Below are 14,241 nucleotides of genomic sequence, written 5' to 3'. Positions count from 1 at the left end.
CTCTTCTTCCAAGTTGGTAGAACAAGAGGAATGGCCTCAAGTTGCACCAGGGGAGGTTTAGATTGGATATTTGGAAAAAACTCTTTACTAACAGAGCAGTGAAGCCCTGGCAGAGGCTGCCCAGGGCAGGGGCTCCATCCCCGGAGGGATTCAAAAACCATGTGGCTGTGGTGCTTCAGTACATGGTTCAGTTGGCGTGGTGGGGTTGGACTGACGGTTGGACTGGTTGAGCTTGAAGGTCTTTTCCAACCTTAATCATTCTGTGATTAACCTGCACCCGTTGCACCCTCTGTCTCCCAAAGGGAGGGAATTTAAATGCCAGTTCTCATGCACAGTGGACAAAGTCCTGTTGGTTGAATAAATGAGAAGTTTTCAGGTCTTTCCAGTTCCAGACCAAGCCTTTGGGTTGAAGTTCTAGTGGCTCTTGGGAGCTGCCTTCAGTTTTCGCAGTATTTGTCCTATACTTTTGGAATCAGAACTTGTTGTCTTAGATGAGACTCATTAAAACCTTGTACAGGGGTAAAGCATGAAGCATTCATATGGGATATTCCTCATTTTCTCTTTGCACAATCAGATTGATGTGTTTGGTCAGTGTCTGCCCTGGGAGCTCACAGTCAGTTGAGTAACTTTAAGTGTTTGATGCTTCATTTTCCTTACATGCCTACAAATTAGACTCGGTTGCAACTCCTCTGGGAAGGCAGGTTGCCTGTGCCGGCACTCGGTGTCCCTCTAGGAGGACCAGGCGTGGTACCTGCTTGTCCTGTTGCTGGTACATCTGTGCTTGGTGTTCAGGGCGTGCAGTGAGGTAGAAACATCTCTGGAGCCCCTCAGTGCCTGGGGGGAGCAGCATCCCTGGGACCTGTTCCTGGGTGCTGGGGTCTGACCGGTGTCATTGCTGTGGTTACCGAGTGATCTCCATTGCATTGTGCTGCTGACCAGAAGTTATAACTCGGGCTCTCAGTCCTTACCTGTTAACTCCGTGTGCCTAACGCGTGGGAGAGCAGTTGGGCTGCTCCGTGGACCGTAGCTGGGTCATTGGAATGGCTCTGATCCACGCTGGCAATGCTGAATGTGAATTTCACTCATAAAGGCACCGAGCAGGGCTGAGGCCAATGCACTGCTCTGCAAGATTTTGGGGGTGTTGATTTGCTGGAGGGCAGGGAGGCTCTGCAGGGGGATCAGAACAGGCTGGATCGCTGGGCTGTGGTCACCTGTATGAGGTTCAACCAGGCCAAGTGTTTGGTCCTGCATTTGGGTTACAACAACCCCGTGCAGCTCCTGCCTAGGGGAAGAGAGGCTGGAAACGACCTGAGCATGTTGGATGACAGCAGCTGAACATGAGGCAGCAGTGGCCCAGGTGGCCAAGAAGGCCACCAGCATCCTGGCTTGGATCAGCCATGGGGTGGCCAGCAGGAGCAGGGCAGGGATCGTCCCCCTGTGCTCGGTGCCGGGTTCAGTTTTGGGTCCCTCAGTCGGGAAAGACATAGAAGGGCTGGAACATGTCCAGAGAAGAGAACGGAGCCGGGGAAGGGGCTGGAGAACAGAGGTTCTGAGAGCGGCTGAGGGACCTGGGGCTTTTTGGTGTGGAGAAGAAGAAGCTTAGGGAAGACCTCAGTGCTCTCTGCAGCTCCTGGACAGGAGGTTGTGGTGAGGTGGGTGCTGGTCTTTTCTCTTAGGTAACAAGTGGTGGGATGAGAGGAAATGGCCTCAAGCTGCACCAGGGGAGGCTTAGATTGGATATTGGGAAAAAACTCTTTACTGCCAGAGTGGTGAAGCCCTGACAGAGGCTGCCCAGGGCAGGGAGGGAGTCTCCATCCCTGGAGGGGTTCAAACACCGTGTGGCCGTGACACTTGTGGACAGGATTCAGTCAGCATGGTGGGATTGGGATGAAGGTTGGGCTGGCTGAGCTGAGTGGGCTTTTTCAAGCTCAGGGAGTCTGTGATTCTATGAATCACCCCTGCCATCAACAGTGGTTCCCTTGTTTTCCTGCGCTCTGAATGTGTTCCCTCTTGTTCCAGGCTGCAAGCACGTGAAGGGCATTCTCCTGTACGGACCTCCAGGCTGTGGGAAAACGCTCATGGCAAGGCAGATCGGCAAGATGCTGAATGCCAGGGAGCCAAAGGTGGTCAACGGTCCCGAAATCCTCAATAAATATGTGGGTGAATCCGAGGCCAACATCCGCAAGCTGTTTGCTGATGCCGAGGAGGAACAAAGAAGGGTAATGCAAACATAAACAGCGGGGTTGGTATGGGTGTGCCTGTAGAATGGCCAGGAAGGAGGTTAATAGTCAGAAAATTGCTGCTTGCATTGAAAGACTGAGTCACTGCTTGTGATTATGGTGGTGCCTTGCCGATCACTGAGCAGCAGCGCTCTGCAGATTCCCCCACTGTCAGCTGAAAAAGTGAACCTAGAGCCTGCAGGGGCAGCCGGTCTCCTCGGTCGCCGTGCTGGAGATGGGCAGATTGGATCCATCCCTCGCAGAGTTGTTTAAAAGAAATTCTTCACAATATGGATGGGGAGGCCCTGGCCCAGGTAGAAAAATAGTTGGATGGCTGGGCCCAAGGAGTTGCAGTAAATGGAGTTAACTCCAGCTGGAGGCCAGTTCCAAGTGGTGTCCCCAGGGCTCAGGGCTGGGTCCAGCCCTGTTCAGTGTCTTTATCAATGACCTGGATGAAGGCATCGAGTGCACCCTTAGCAAGTTTGCGGATGACACTAAGCTGGGTGGGAGTGTGGATCTGCTGGAGGGCAGGGAGCCTCCAAAGGGATCTGAACAGGCTGGACCACTGGGCTGAGTCCAATGGTTTGAGGTTTAACAAGGCCAAATGCTGAGTCCTGCACTTGGGGCACAACAACCCTGAGCAGCTCCAGACTAGGAGAAGTCTGGCTGGAGGGCTGAAGGACCTGGGGGTGTTGGTTGAACATGACACCTCCTGCTGGATCAGGTTGCTCAAAGCCCCATCCAAGCTGGCCTTGAACCCCTCCAGGTATGGGGCAGCCACCACTGCTCTTGGCAACCTGGGCCAGGGCCTTCCCACCCTCTTTGTGAAGAATTTCTTTCTAATATCTAGTCTAAATCTTCCCTCTTCCAATTTAAAGCCATGGAAGCTGCTCTAAGGAAGCTTCCTGGAAGCTGCTCTAAGGTCTTCTTGGAACCTTATTTTCTCCAGGCTGAACAACCCCAACTCTCTCAGCCTGTCCTCATATCAGAGGTGCTCCAGCCCTCCTATCCTTTCAGTGGCCTCCTCTGAACCTGTTCCAACAGTTCCATATCTTTCTTATGTTGAGGATTCCAGAACTGGACACAGGACTTCAGGTGGGGTCTCACTAGGGCGGAGCAGAGGGGCAGAATCCCCTCCCTCCCTGCTGGCCACACTGCTCTGGATGCAGCCCAGGTAAGGGTTAGTTTCTGGGCTGTGAGCACACGTTACCGGCTTATGTCGAGCTTCTCATCAATCAACACCCCAAGTCCTTCTCCACACGGCTGCTCTCAGTCACGTCGTCCTCCAGCCTGTATTGAAATAATTGAATTTTCTTTAAAAGATTAATTAATCAATAAGTCAGCTTCACATGCTAACCCGTGCAGATGTAAACAGTCTCCTTCTCTCTGGTTGTGGCAACCAGAGCTGTGAGCAGCTTTTCCTCTGCAATAACACACCTGTTAAAATAAGTTTTATATTGGCTGGAGGGGATGGTCCTGATGACAGGCCGTGAGATTAAAAAGGTCTCCGAAAGGTTAGTATTGTAATGACTTGTGTCTGGGGCAGGTTGCCAGGGACAGCAAATTTACCCAGTGTTAACATGGTCTCTGCTGTCCACAAAAGATGTTGTAGAGGTGGAATATGAAGTTAAAACCCTTCATAACACAGTCACAAAAAGTGTCCTGTTCTCTTCCCAGCTGCAACCGCGTCACCTTTGAGTGAACCTGGAAACGAGCAGTTCTGCTCCTGCCTGGCATGGAACAAATGGACTCCTTAAAAATGGCAAGAGCAAAGCTCTTGTAGCAAGCTCTGTCTTTCCCCATTGTATTACAAGCCGGGGTGTTCCCACATTGGGCACATCCCTCCACAGCTGCACTTTGCTCTCCATCCCCCTTGCAGAGGGCTTTCCCAGTACTGGGACCCTTTATTGGAGCTGCACGATCCAGCTCTGGGCTTGTGCTCTTCTTGGGCTGTCCAGTCCCTTGCATGCTGCTCCTCTCACCAACGTCAGCTGTGAAGCCCTGGGTATTGGCAAAGCCCACCACCCACTTTGGCGAGATGTTGCTCTAGAAGGGTCTGATGCCCACGTATTGGCTGGCTGATGTTGTGCCCATCTACAGGAAGGTTTGGAGGGAGGATCCAGGGAACTACAGGCCTGTCAGTTTGACCTCAGTGCCAGGGAAAGTGATGGAACAGGTGATCTTGAGTGCTATCATGAAGCTCATGCAAGAGAACCGGGTGATCAGGCCCAGTCAACACGGGTTCACGAAAGGCAGGTCTTGCCAAACTAACCTGATCGCCTTCTATGACAAAGTGACTCGGCTGCTGGATGAGGGAAAGGCTGTGGATCTATCTTTCTGGACTTCAGTAAAGCCTTTGACACAGTTTCTCACAGCATTCTGCTTCAGAAACTGTCACCTCTGGCCTGGACAGGCGCACACTCTCCTGGGTGGAAAACTGGTTGGCTGGAGGGCCCAGAGAGTGGTGGGAAATGGAGTTAACTCCAGCTGGAGGCCAGTGACAAGTGGTGTCCCCAGGGCTCAGGGCTGGGTCCAGCCCTGTTCAATGTCTTTATCAATGACCTGGATGAAGGCACCGAGTGCACCCTTAGCAAGTTTGTGGGCAACACTAAGCTGGGTGGAAGTGTGGATCTGCTGGAGGGTTGGGAGGCTCCAAAGGGATCTGAACAGGCTGGACTGCTGGGCTGTGTCCAATGGGAGGAGGTTTAACAAGGCCAAATGCCGGGTCCTGCACTTGGGGCACAACAACCCTGAGCAGCTCCAGACTAGGAGAACTCTGGCTGGAAAGCTGCCTGGAGGAGAGGGACCTGGGGGTGTTGGTTGACAGCGACTAAACATGAGCCAGCAGTGGCCCAGGTGGCCAAGAAGGCCAATGGCATCTTGACTTGGATCAGAAACAGCGTGGGCCAGGGAGGTTCTTCTCCCTCTGGACTCAGCCCTGGTGAGACCGCTCCTCGAATCCTGGGGTCAGTTCTGGGCCCCTCACCACAAGAAGGATGTTGAGGCTCTGGAGCGAGTCCAGAGAAGAGCAACGAAGCTGGTGAAGGGGCTGGAGAACAAGAGGAGCGTCTGAGAGAGCTGGGGGTGTTTAGCCTGGAGAAGAGGAGGCTGAGAGGAGACCTCATTGCTCTCTCCAACTCCCTGAAAGGAGGTTGTGGAGAGGAGGGGGCTGGGCTCCAGTGACAAGGGACAGGACAAGAGGGAATGGCCTCAAGCTGCACTAGGGGAGGTTCAGGCTGGACATCAGAAAAAAATATTTCACAGAAAGGGTCATTGGGCAGTGGCAGAGGCTGCCCAGGGAGGGGGTTGAGTCACCTTCCCTGGAGGTGTTTAAAAGATGGGTGGATGAGGTGCTGAGGGACATAGTTTAGTGTTTGATAGGAATGGTTGGACTTGATGATCCTGGAGATCTTTTCCAACCTAGTGATTCTCTGGTTCTGTGATAATGTGACAGAAAAGCCACTGGGAGGTATTGTTGTTCTGTGTCTCCGTGGCTGAGCTGGTTGAGAAGTTGCAGTTTTGTTTGGATCCCTCTCAGGGATTCCATGTGCCGTTCCTGACGTGTTTTTCTCTCCAACAGCTCGGAGCAAACAGTGGTGTGCACATCATCATTTTTGATGAGATTGATGCGATCTGCAAGCAGAGAGGAAGCATGGCAGGCAGCACCGGCGTCCACGACACCGTTGTGAACCAGTTGCTGTCGAAAATTGATGGAGTAGAGCAGCTCAACAACATCCTGGTGATCGGTACGATGGCCCTTACCTTCTCTGTCACGGGGTCTGGTTGAAAACAGAGATTTCATCTCTGCAGGTCAACTAAGTTATCGTTATGGATATGGGATCTGTTTGCACTAATCTGGACTGAATGGCTGCTGTTTAACGAGCAGCAGGAGCAGGTTTAAAGGGAGACAGGGCTGTAATTGGCTGATATTGCTGCTCTCAACCAACCCCTCCTGCAGCTTCTGGTGTGTTCAATTGTTTAAAGAAAGCTCGCATTGATGTACTGGTGTACGAAGGAGTGGGACTTCACTGCTTGTCGTGGCACAAGGACAGTGCAGGGCAGTCACAGGGACAGGTTTGATCCCCTGCATGACTCTTCCAGTATTTCTGAAGATGGATCTTTTGTCTGTTTTCTGCAGACTCTGAGTTACCTCCCTAGCTCTGTGGGCTGCGTTCAGGAGCTGGAGAGCCACTTGGTAAGTTCAGATGATGCTTATTCTGTTTTTTACCTTTGAATTTAGGAATGACGAACAGACCTGACCTGATTGATGAGGCTCTGCTGAGGCCGGGGAGGCTGGAGGTGAAAATGGAGATCGGTAAGCAAGCTGGCGTGTCACGGTCCATACGCTCACATGTCCTTACACGTAGACTCATAGAATAGTTTGGGTTGGAAGGGACCTTAAAGATCATCTAGTTCCAACCCCCCTGCCATGGTCAGGGACATCCCACTGGATCAGGCTGCCCAAGCCCCATCCAACCTGGCCTTGAGCCCCTCCAGGGATGGGGCAGCCACAACTTCCCTGGGCAGCCTGGGCCAGGGCCTCCCCGCCCTCATAGTGAAGAAACTCCTCCTTAAATATAACAGCAAATCAATATTGGAATTTTAATAGTTAGCCATGATGGCAGAGGTGCTGAACTTCTTTGCTAAGGTGCAAACGAGGAAGTAAGGCCTCGGCTGGGGACATGAACACTGTCTGAGTGGTGACCCTGGATTTTGGGAGAGCAAACTTCCAGTTATTAAACCAAAAGGGACTCCCTGGGAAACCACCGGTAGGGATAAAGGAGCAGAACAGAGCTGGCTGCCCTTGGAGGAGTACACAAGGGCTCTTGATTCCCACGTGTGAGAAATTAGGCAGGGAGAGCAGGAGACCAGCGTGGCTCAGTGAGGACCTCCTGGTCAAATTGAAGGATGAGAAGGAAATGCACAGGCAGTGCAGCCAGGGACAGGGATCCTGGGAAGAATACAGGGGCACTGCTGGGATGTGGAGAGGTGGGAGCAGGAAAGCTAGGGCACAGTTGGAGCTGAGTTTGGCAAGGGATGGGATGAGTAATAAAAAGAGCTTGTAAAGATGCGTTGGTCAGAAAAAGAAGATTAAAGGAAATGGTCTCACTGGAGCGGGTCCAGAGAAAATGGTCAGAGGGCTGGAATGCTGCTCCTGTCAAGAAAAGCTGAGAGACGTGAAGTTTTTTAGCTTGGAGCAGAAAAGGCTCTGGGGAGACCTTAGAGCAGCTACCAGCACTGAAAGGGGCTCCAGGAAAGCTGGGGAGGGGCTCTTTAGGAGGGAGTGCAGGGACAGGATGGGGGGGAATGGTTTTAAATGGACAGAGGGGAGATTTAGGTAGGATTTGAGGAAGAAATATTTTACGATGAGGGTGGAGAGGCCCTGGCCCAGGTTGCCCAGAGAAGTTGCAGTTGCCCCATTGGTGGAAGTGTGCAGGGCCAGGTTGGATGGGACTTTGAGCAACCAGGTCTGATCAGAAGCATCCTGGTGTGGGGCAGAGGGTTGGACTGGATCTTTTAAGTTCCCTTCCAACCCAAACTGTTCAGTGATTCTCGAATTCTGTGATAATTACAAGGTGGAACTGGATTTAGGGGTGCTGAGGGACCTAGCCCATTTCCTTTATGTGAGGTGAATTCCTGTTGTGAAAGCTTGAGAACAACCAACTTGGAGGAACCTAGAGGAAAGGCACCAAACAGTACGCTTTTTCACTCCAGTTTGGTGGTGATGCTAATCAGTTTGTTGTGGGCAGTTTTCTACTTGAATATTGTCCAATAAAAAGCTTTGTCAGATATTCTGCTTGTAAGAATGAATCTCTGGTGCTGAGGAAGAGCTGTTAGAGGTTGGACTGATGAGGAGAGCGAAGGGTTTTGCTGCAGATGCTGTGCCGAGGCACTGAATAACTTGAGTTTTGTTTAAAATTTCAGGCTTGCCGGATGAGAAGGGCCGATTTCAGATTCTTCATATCCACACAGTCCGGATGCGGGAACACCAGCTGCTGGCTGAAGACGTGGACATTGCAGAACTGGCAGTTGAGACTAAAAACTTCAGTGGTGCTGAATTAGAAGGTTTAGTTCGAGCTGCTCAGTCTACTGCTATGAACAGACACATTAAGGTCAGTCCTGTCCTCTCACTGGGGCGAAAAAGGGAAAATAGAATCATGGAATGGTTTGGGTTGGAAGGCACCTCAAAGTCAGGTGAGATCTGACACGCTGCCGTGGGCAGGGACACCTCCCCCTGGATCAGGTTGCTGAAAGCTCCATCCAGCCTGGTCTTGAAGACCTTTTCCTGAAGATTGACTTTCAAATAGCTAATGGCATCTCAGTGTATCTTAGGAGACAGACACCACCTTTTCACTGTGCTTTTACATGGTTCTGCTCCCAAGTGGCTCTGGCAGAGCTCAGTGGGGAGAGAATGGGATTGCTTTGTCAATGTTTGTTGATAAAAAAGAAAAAGAAGATGTTGAGCTTGGTTTATGGATTGGATCTGGGCAACAAGGGGAAATAAGAGCAGCCAGTCACCTTGGAGGAATCTCTGCTGGCGCCTCTGCAATTCTGTATATTCTTGAATGAGCTGTGAAGAGAGGGGAAAAGCGAAGGTATGTTCTCAAAGCTGTTTTGTGGTCATGAAGATGAATGCCAGGTATGGAAACTGCAAAAGGGATTTAAAATAATAGGAGTGCACAAGATGTAGTTGGGGAATTTAAGTCCATACCGAGGAGGCGAAATTCCAAAAGGTACAGGCAGTGACAGGGACTGAGCTGACTATGACTTAGGTCATGTCTGGGGAGTTACAATGATCTTGAGATACCAGCTTAGTCCTTATCAGTGAAGAAAAAAAAGCAATTGCAACATGAGAATTTACTGGGAGAGGCACAGAGAGCAAAAGTGAGCCTGAGAGAGTTGGGGTCCTGCTTGGAGAAGAGAAGGCTCTGGGGAGACCTTAGAGCAGCTGAAAGGGGCTCCAGGAAAGCTGGGGAGGGCTCTTTGCAAGGGCCTGGAGGGACAGGACTAGGGGCAATGGCTTTGGGCTGAAACAGGGGAGGTTTAGGTGAGATTTTAGGGAGAAATGTTTTGCTGTCAGGGTGGGGAGGCCCTGGTCCAGGTTGTCCAGAGCAGTGGTGGCTGCTCCATCCCTGGAGGTGTTCAAGGCCAGGTTGGATGGGGCTTGGAGCAACCGGACCCACTGGGAGATGTCCCTGCCCATGGCAAGAGCTGGAACTAGGTGGGCTTTGAGGTCCCTTCCAACCCAAACCATTCCATGTTTCTGTGATTCTGTGATGATGTCATGGGCAAAATCCCTACTGGATTTGAATCCGTTTACTCGTGGGACACCTACCTTGAGGTGATGGGAGAATGAGGATACAGAAAGGTAGCAGGGAAGATAGGTAGAGGAGTGTTTTCACTGGAAGGAAGATTAGACTGGGATTTCTCAGCCTGAAAAAATATGTTAAAGGGTGTGAAATCCTAAGTGAGTGGAACTGGGGCACGGGGAATGACTGTTGACTCTTCCCTAATGCAAGAACTTGGAGCTGAGCAAATGACACCATCAGGGCTGTGCTGAAAGCAGAGATGTGCGTTGTGTGAAGAAGTGGTTAAGCAGTGGAAAGAGCCTTTTCTCGAGGATGTTAATGATGGTAAAGTCTTGGTAGAATTCAGAAGAAGCTGGTACATCTTCTGTTCCAAAAAGAACTCACTTGATGGTCATCTCGGTGTCCACAGAGACATGTCAGGTTCCCGGTTCCCTCCACTCTCGAGGCGCAGTGTCTGCTGGCTGTGGTTGGTCAGGATATCTTGAACCAGAGAGAAGTTCAGGCCCATGAAATGTCAGGGCATCTGAATCCAGATGCAAACCCCAGTATTCGATGGTGTTGAAATACGAGCTGATGAGTTTGTGAAGAGGGAGCTGAAAGACACAGCCCCTTGGCTCCAGTGGCCAAGAGCTGGTGTGAGTTGCTGCAGAGCAAAGCCTTTGGCAGCACTTCCAGATCACTGGGGTGTTTTTAAATAAAAAATCTCTTCAACATCAAATATGAAGAGAGCAAATTGTGTTTTCATTTAATTGTAACTCATTTGGCTACTCAGAGTTTATATTCTCTTGGGAATGCTCTTCTAAAGGGAAAATGGCTCTTCCTGCTGATTTCTCTTTATAGCCATAATACTTGGAAGCTATTAATTCTTTTCTGTAGCAAACAAACCATGGACATGGACAGCTTCTTGTTTTTTTTCTGTTCTGTCTCAAAAAACAGGCAACACCTCTGGAGGTGTTTTGATGTGATTCTATGATTTTCATCCCTTTGCAAGCAAAACATTTTTCTTAAATAATTAATTTTGCTAACAGTAGAATCACAGAATGGTTGGGGTTGGAAGGGACCTCAAAGCCCATCCAGTTCCACCCCTGCCATGGGCAGGGACACCTCCCTCTGGATCCGGTTGTTCCAAGCCCCATCCAACCTGGCCTTGGACACCTCCAGGGATGGAGCAGCCACCACTGCTCTGGGCAACTTGGGCCAGGGCCTCCCCAGCCTCAGTGTAAAGAATTTCTTCCTAATGTCTAATCTAAATCTTCCCCTTCCAATTTAAAGCCATTTTGCCTTGTCCTATCCCTCCAGGCCCTTGTGAAAAATCCCTCCTCAGCTTTCCTGGAGCCTGTTTCAGCACTGGAAGCTGCTCTAAGGTCTCCCAGGAGCCTTCTCTTCTCCAGGCTGAACAGTCCCAACTCTCTCAGCCTGTCCTCGTAGCTGATGTTTATTCAATGCTTGAATTCTAGGGGTGTTTGGGAGCCATTTATGGTTTGATGTGTTCCCTGTGGTGCCACGATGGTACAGTGAGAGAAGATGGCAGTGAGGAACTGTAGGAGAGCAGCCTCTCCTCTAGGCTGGAATATGACTGGGATCTCACTGATATCTGTGTGTTTATCCACATGTGAAGCAGCGATGCTGTGCTTTTCATCCCAAACGCTTTGATGCAGTATTTTTGGATACTCTTATTGTTTATTTGGAAGATGGCTTCAGCCAAATGAGGCACCAAGGTATTTTATTCTCTCCTACAATGTAAAATATACATCATAGGCTTGACCTAGTTTTCAGCAGCGCGTATGAGCAGCAAGAGCACAAATTGGAAATCAGGGGGCATTGTTCTTCTGAATCATTTAAACTTTTCTGATAATCTCTCAGTGTGAGTTAAAAATTAAAGTGTATAACTTATTAAGGAGTAGGAAAGAAAGAAAATCCCCTGGTTTGAAGTGTACAAATGGCTTCAGGAGTCTGCTGGTAGCATTTCAGGTACCTTCCCTCCCCTTTGTTTTGTAGAAGAGAGATTGACCTGTGCTACAGACCCACCAGTGTGACACATTTGGCACCCTGTGTTTCTGCTCGGTGGGTGAGATTCTGGCCGTCATAGAATCATAGAATAGTTTAGGTTGGAAGGGACCTTAAAGATCATCCAGTTCCAACCCCCTGTGATAGGCAGGGACATCCCACTGGACCAGGCTACCCAAGGCCCCATCCAGCCTGGCCTTCAACACATGCAGGAATGGGGCAAATCTGATTCTGGTCCCATGTTTGGCACAGTGTTCCTGGCCAGCCTAGCTCCCAAAGTTCCTGTTCAACCTTAGCAACCCTGACAGACAAGCAGTGTGATTGTTTCTCTCACTATTTTTCCCTCGCTGTGCTCGAGAGCGCTCCTTGTTCCTGGAGCTGATCCTCATCAGAAGTTGATGTCTCCAAAAGACGTCTTTGAGAGTCACAGTTCTTTGACTTGTCCATCGCCTTGGCCCAGGCAGGGGTGACAGGTTTCTTTGCCTTCCAAGAAACCCCTCGCAGTTCTGTCTTTTTGCCTCCTGAGCTCTCTGGGGGAAGCTGGTGGGGGTGTCAGTCTCAAGGAACTTGCAATAGAAATGGAACTTGCATCCTTGGTTTGGGATCCAGAAACATTTGCTGTGGTGTTATGGGGAAATTCGGAGATTATCAAAAGCTTCTCAAGGCTGGCCTTTGGTGGAAAGGAGTGAAGATCCTTTGTCTCATGTTCTGTGCTCCTTTGAAACAGGTTTCTGCCTATGCAGGTAACTAAAAGATTGCTTTTCACAGCTCCCTTTCTGCCCCTGCTCGTGACTAATCCTGTTGCCGCTATCTCTAACTCTGCCCGGGATCCTCGGCAGCTTGTGCCTGTGGGATTAGTACGGAGCAGCCAGCGCTCGTATGCTGTTGAGTGGAAAACTTGCTTCAAATCCATTTAATTCCTGATTGCTGCCCAAGGCCATCAATATGCTTGCAGCTCTACAAATCATCCTGCAAACGGAGCCGCTCGGTATTGCGGAGCTGCAGCCACACTCGGTGACGCATCCAGAGCTGGATTTAAATCTCCAGCCATCTGAATAAAGTCTCTGGTGTTCAAGTAGTACTCAGATATTAAAAATCCCTTCCACCCTGGTGGGGGCAGCTTTGGGCCCCTCCTGGGGGTGCCTGGAGGTGAGGTTGGGGCAGGATCCTCAGGAGGGTGCGGTGGAGCTGGCTCTGCTGTGGGTTTGCTTTCAACCATTGGCTTTTCAGCGCTGCTGGATGGTTTGGGAGTGGCAGGAGGGGCTTTTCACTTTGAAGATGAGCTGAGCTGCCTGTGGTTTGTTTATTCCGAGTGGCACTGAAGGGAAGGCTCATGGGTTTGGCTGAAATGAAACAAATAAAGATAAAGCAGAAAGAAATCCAGTATTTACTTACCTTCAAGACTTCTTGTACGAAGAGGAGAGTGCATGGCTTGAGTAGAAAACTGAAACCTCCTGAAGCAGAGGTGTGGGAATAGTTCTTGGTTTTGGCTCAGTTGTCAAGGATTCAGAGTTGGGTGAAATTAAACTTCGCTTTGTCTTTCTGAAACACGCTCACAAGGAAGGAGGCTTTGTCCCCTTCTTCTCCAGCGCCCAGAGAGCTCAACCAAGTTTTTCTGAACAGAGAGAGCAGTTCCCTCCTCTAAAGGGAACCTGTACAGCTCAATAACCTGTAGAAATTAGACCTAAGTGAGATAAATCCCACGCTGGGCACCAGTCGGAGCCTCTCTAACACTTGGTTCGTGTAGTTGAGTTAGCACAGCAGCAACAAGGATGGCGCTGAGCCTCCATCCTGCTCTTAGCTGGGGTGGCTTCTTTGAAATGTGGGGTTTTGGCCATACTCTTGTTTTGGAACAACTGCTCCTTGATGGGTTCCTGGGGCGGGTGGATGGATGTGGCTCTGTGAAGGTGATGGTTGCTCCACTGGTATCCAGCATACGCCCAAGAAACGGCTTGGGAAGCAGCATTTCTCTTGTGATACCGACCAACTGCAGGGTTGGATCCATGGATGGAAGCTGATAAGGGTTTGTGTGGGGGACTGCTTTGCTTCAATGTCTTTTATTGCCTTTATTAGGCCAGCAACAAAGTGGAAGTGGATATGGAGAAGGCCGAGAGCTTGCGAGTGACAAGAGGAGACTTCTTTGCATCTTTGGAGAATGACATCAAACCAGTAAGTTTGTTCTAGACAACTCCTGTTGTAGAGTTCCCCCGTATCGCTAATGACGTGGGGCAGCAGCTCCCCTCTGGGGGCTGACCTACTGCATCCTGGGTTGTAGGCATGGAAGCAGGGAGCCTCTTTTCATCTGCAGTGCCAAGACTCTGATTTGTAATTTTTGTAACATTCATGAATCACGAAGAAGGAGTAGAACAAGTAAAGGAAGCAACCTGGAATTTCTTCTCCTTGTCGTATGTGCCCCTCTCCCTTTTAGGCCATTTCTCTTAGTGCATGACAGCCATGACAGGAGGTATAAGTCTCTTTTTTGACAATCGTCCTTTACTGATGTGGATTCAGAGCCCGCTGGCAACGTGCGCAGGTTAGAATTCGTTTTAAGGGTGTATGAGAAGATGTTCGTAAGTGTGCAATGTCCCCAGCCATGTTCAGTCCCTTGAACCAAAGTGCCGTGTGTCCCCAGTGGGTCTGACAGCACCGACGGCCTCGCTTGAGCAGCTTCTGGAGTCTTGGGCTGTGTCATTTTGCTGATTCTT

The 14,241-nt window shown here is 50.2% G+C and overlaps 1 protein-coding gene across 1 annotated transcript in view; it reads left to right on the top strand.

Moving 5' to 3' along the window:
• Positions 1-14,241, top strand: part of NSF (N-ethylmaleimide sensitive factor, vesicle fusing ATPase) — a 78,230-nt gene that overhangs the window by 43,388 nt on the left and 20,601 nt on the right. The window contains exons 9-13 of the mRNA XM_069877131.1: positions 2,020-2,219; positions 5,800-5,965; positions 6,460-6,534; positions 8,145-8,332; positions 13,610-13,705. Of these exons, the coding sequence (XP_069733232.1) occupies positions 2,020-2,219; positions 5,800-5,965; positions 6,460-6,534; positions 8,145-8,332; positions 13,610-13,705 (725 nt within the window). The remainder of the gene's footprint in view (positions 1-2,019; positions 2,220-5,799; positions 5,966-6,459; positions 6,535-8,144; positions 8,333-13,609; positions 13,706-14,241) is intronic.

Source organism: Phaenicophaeus curvirostris, chromosome 26 (assembly GCF_032191515.1).
Source record: "Phaenicophaeus curvirostris isolate KB17595 chromosome 26, BPBGC_Pcur_1.0, whole genome shotgun sequence".
Classification (NCBI taxonomy): Eukaryota; Metazoa; Chordata; class Aves; order Cuculiformes; family Cuculidae; genus Phaenicophaeus; species Phaenicophaeus curvirostris.
This window is presented reverse-complemented; position numbering and strand designations above follow the sequence as displayed.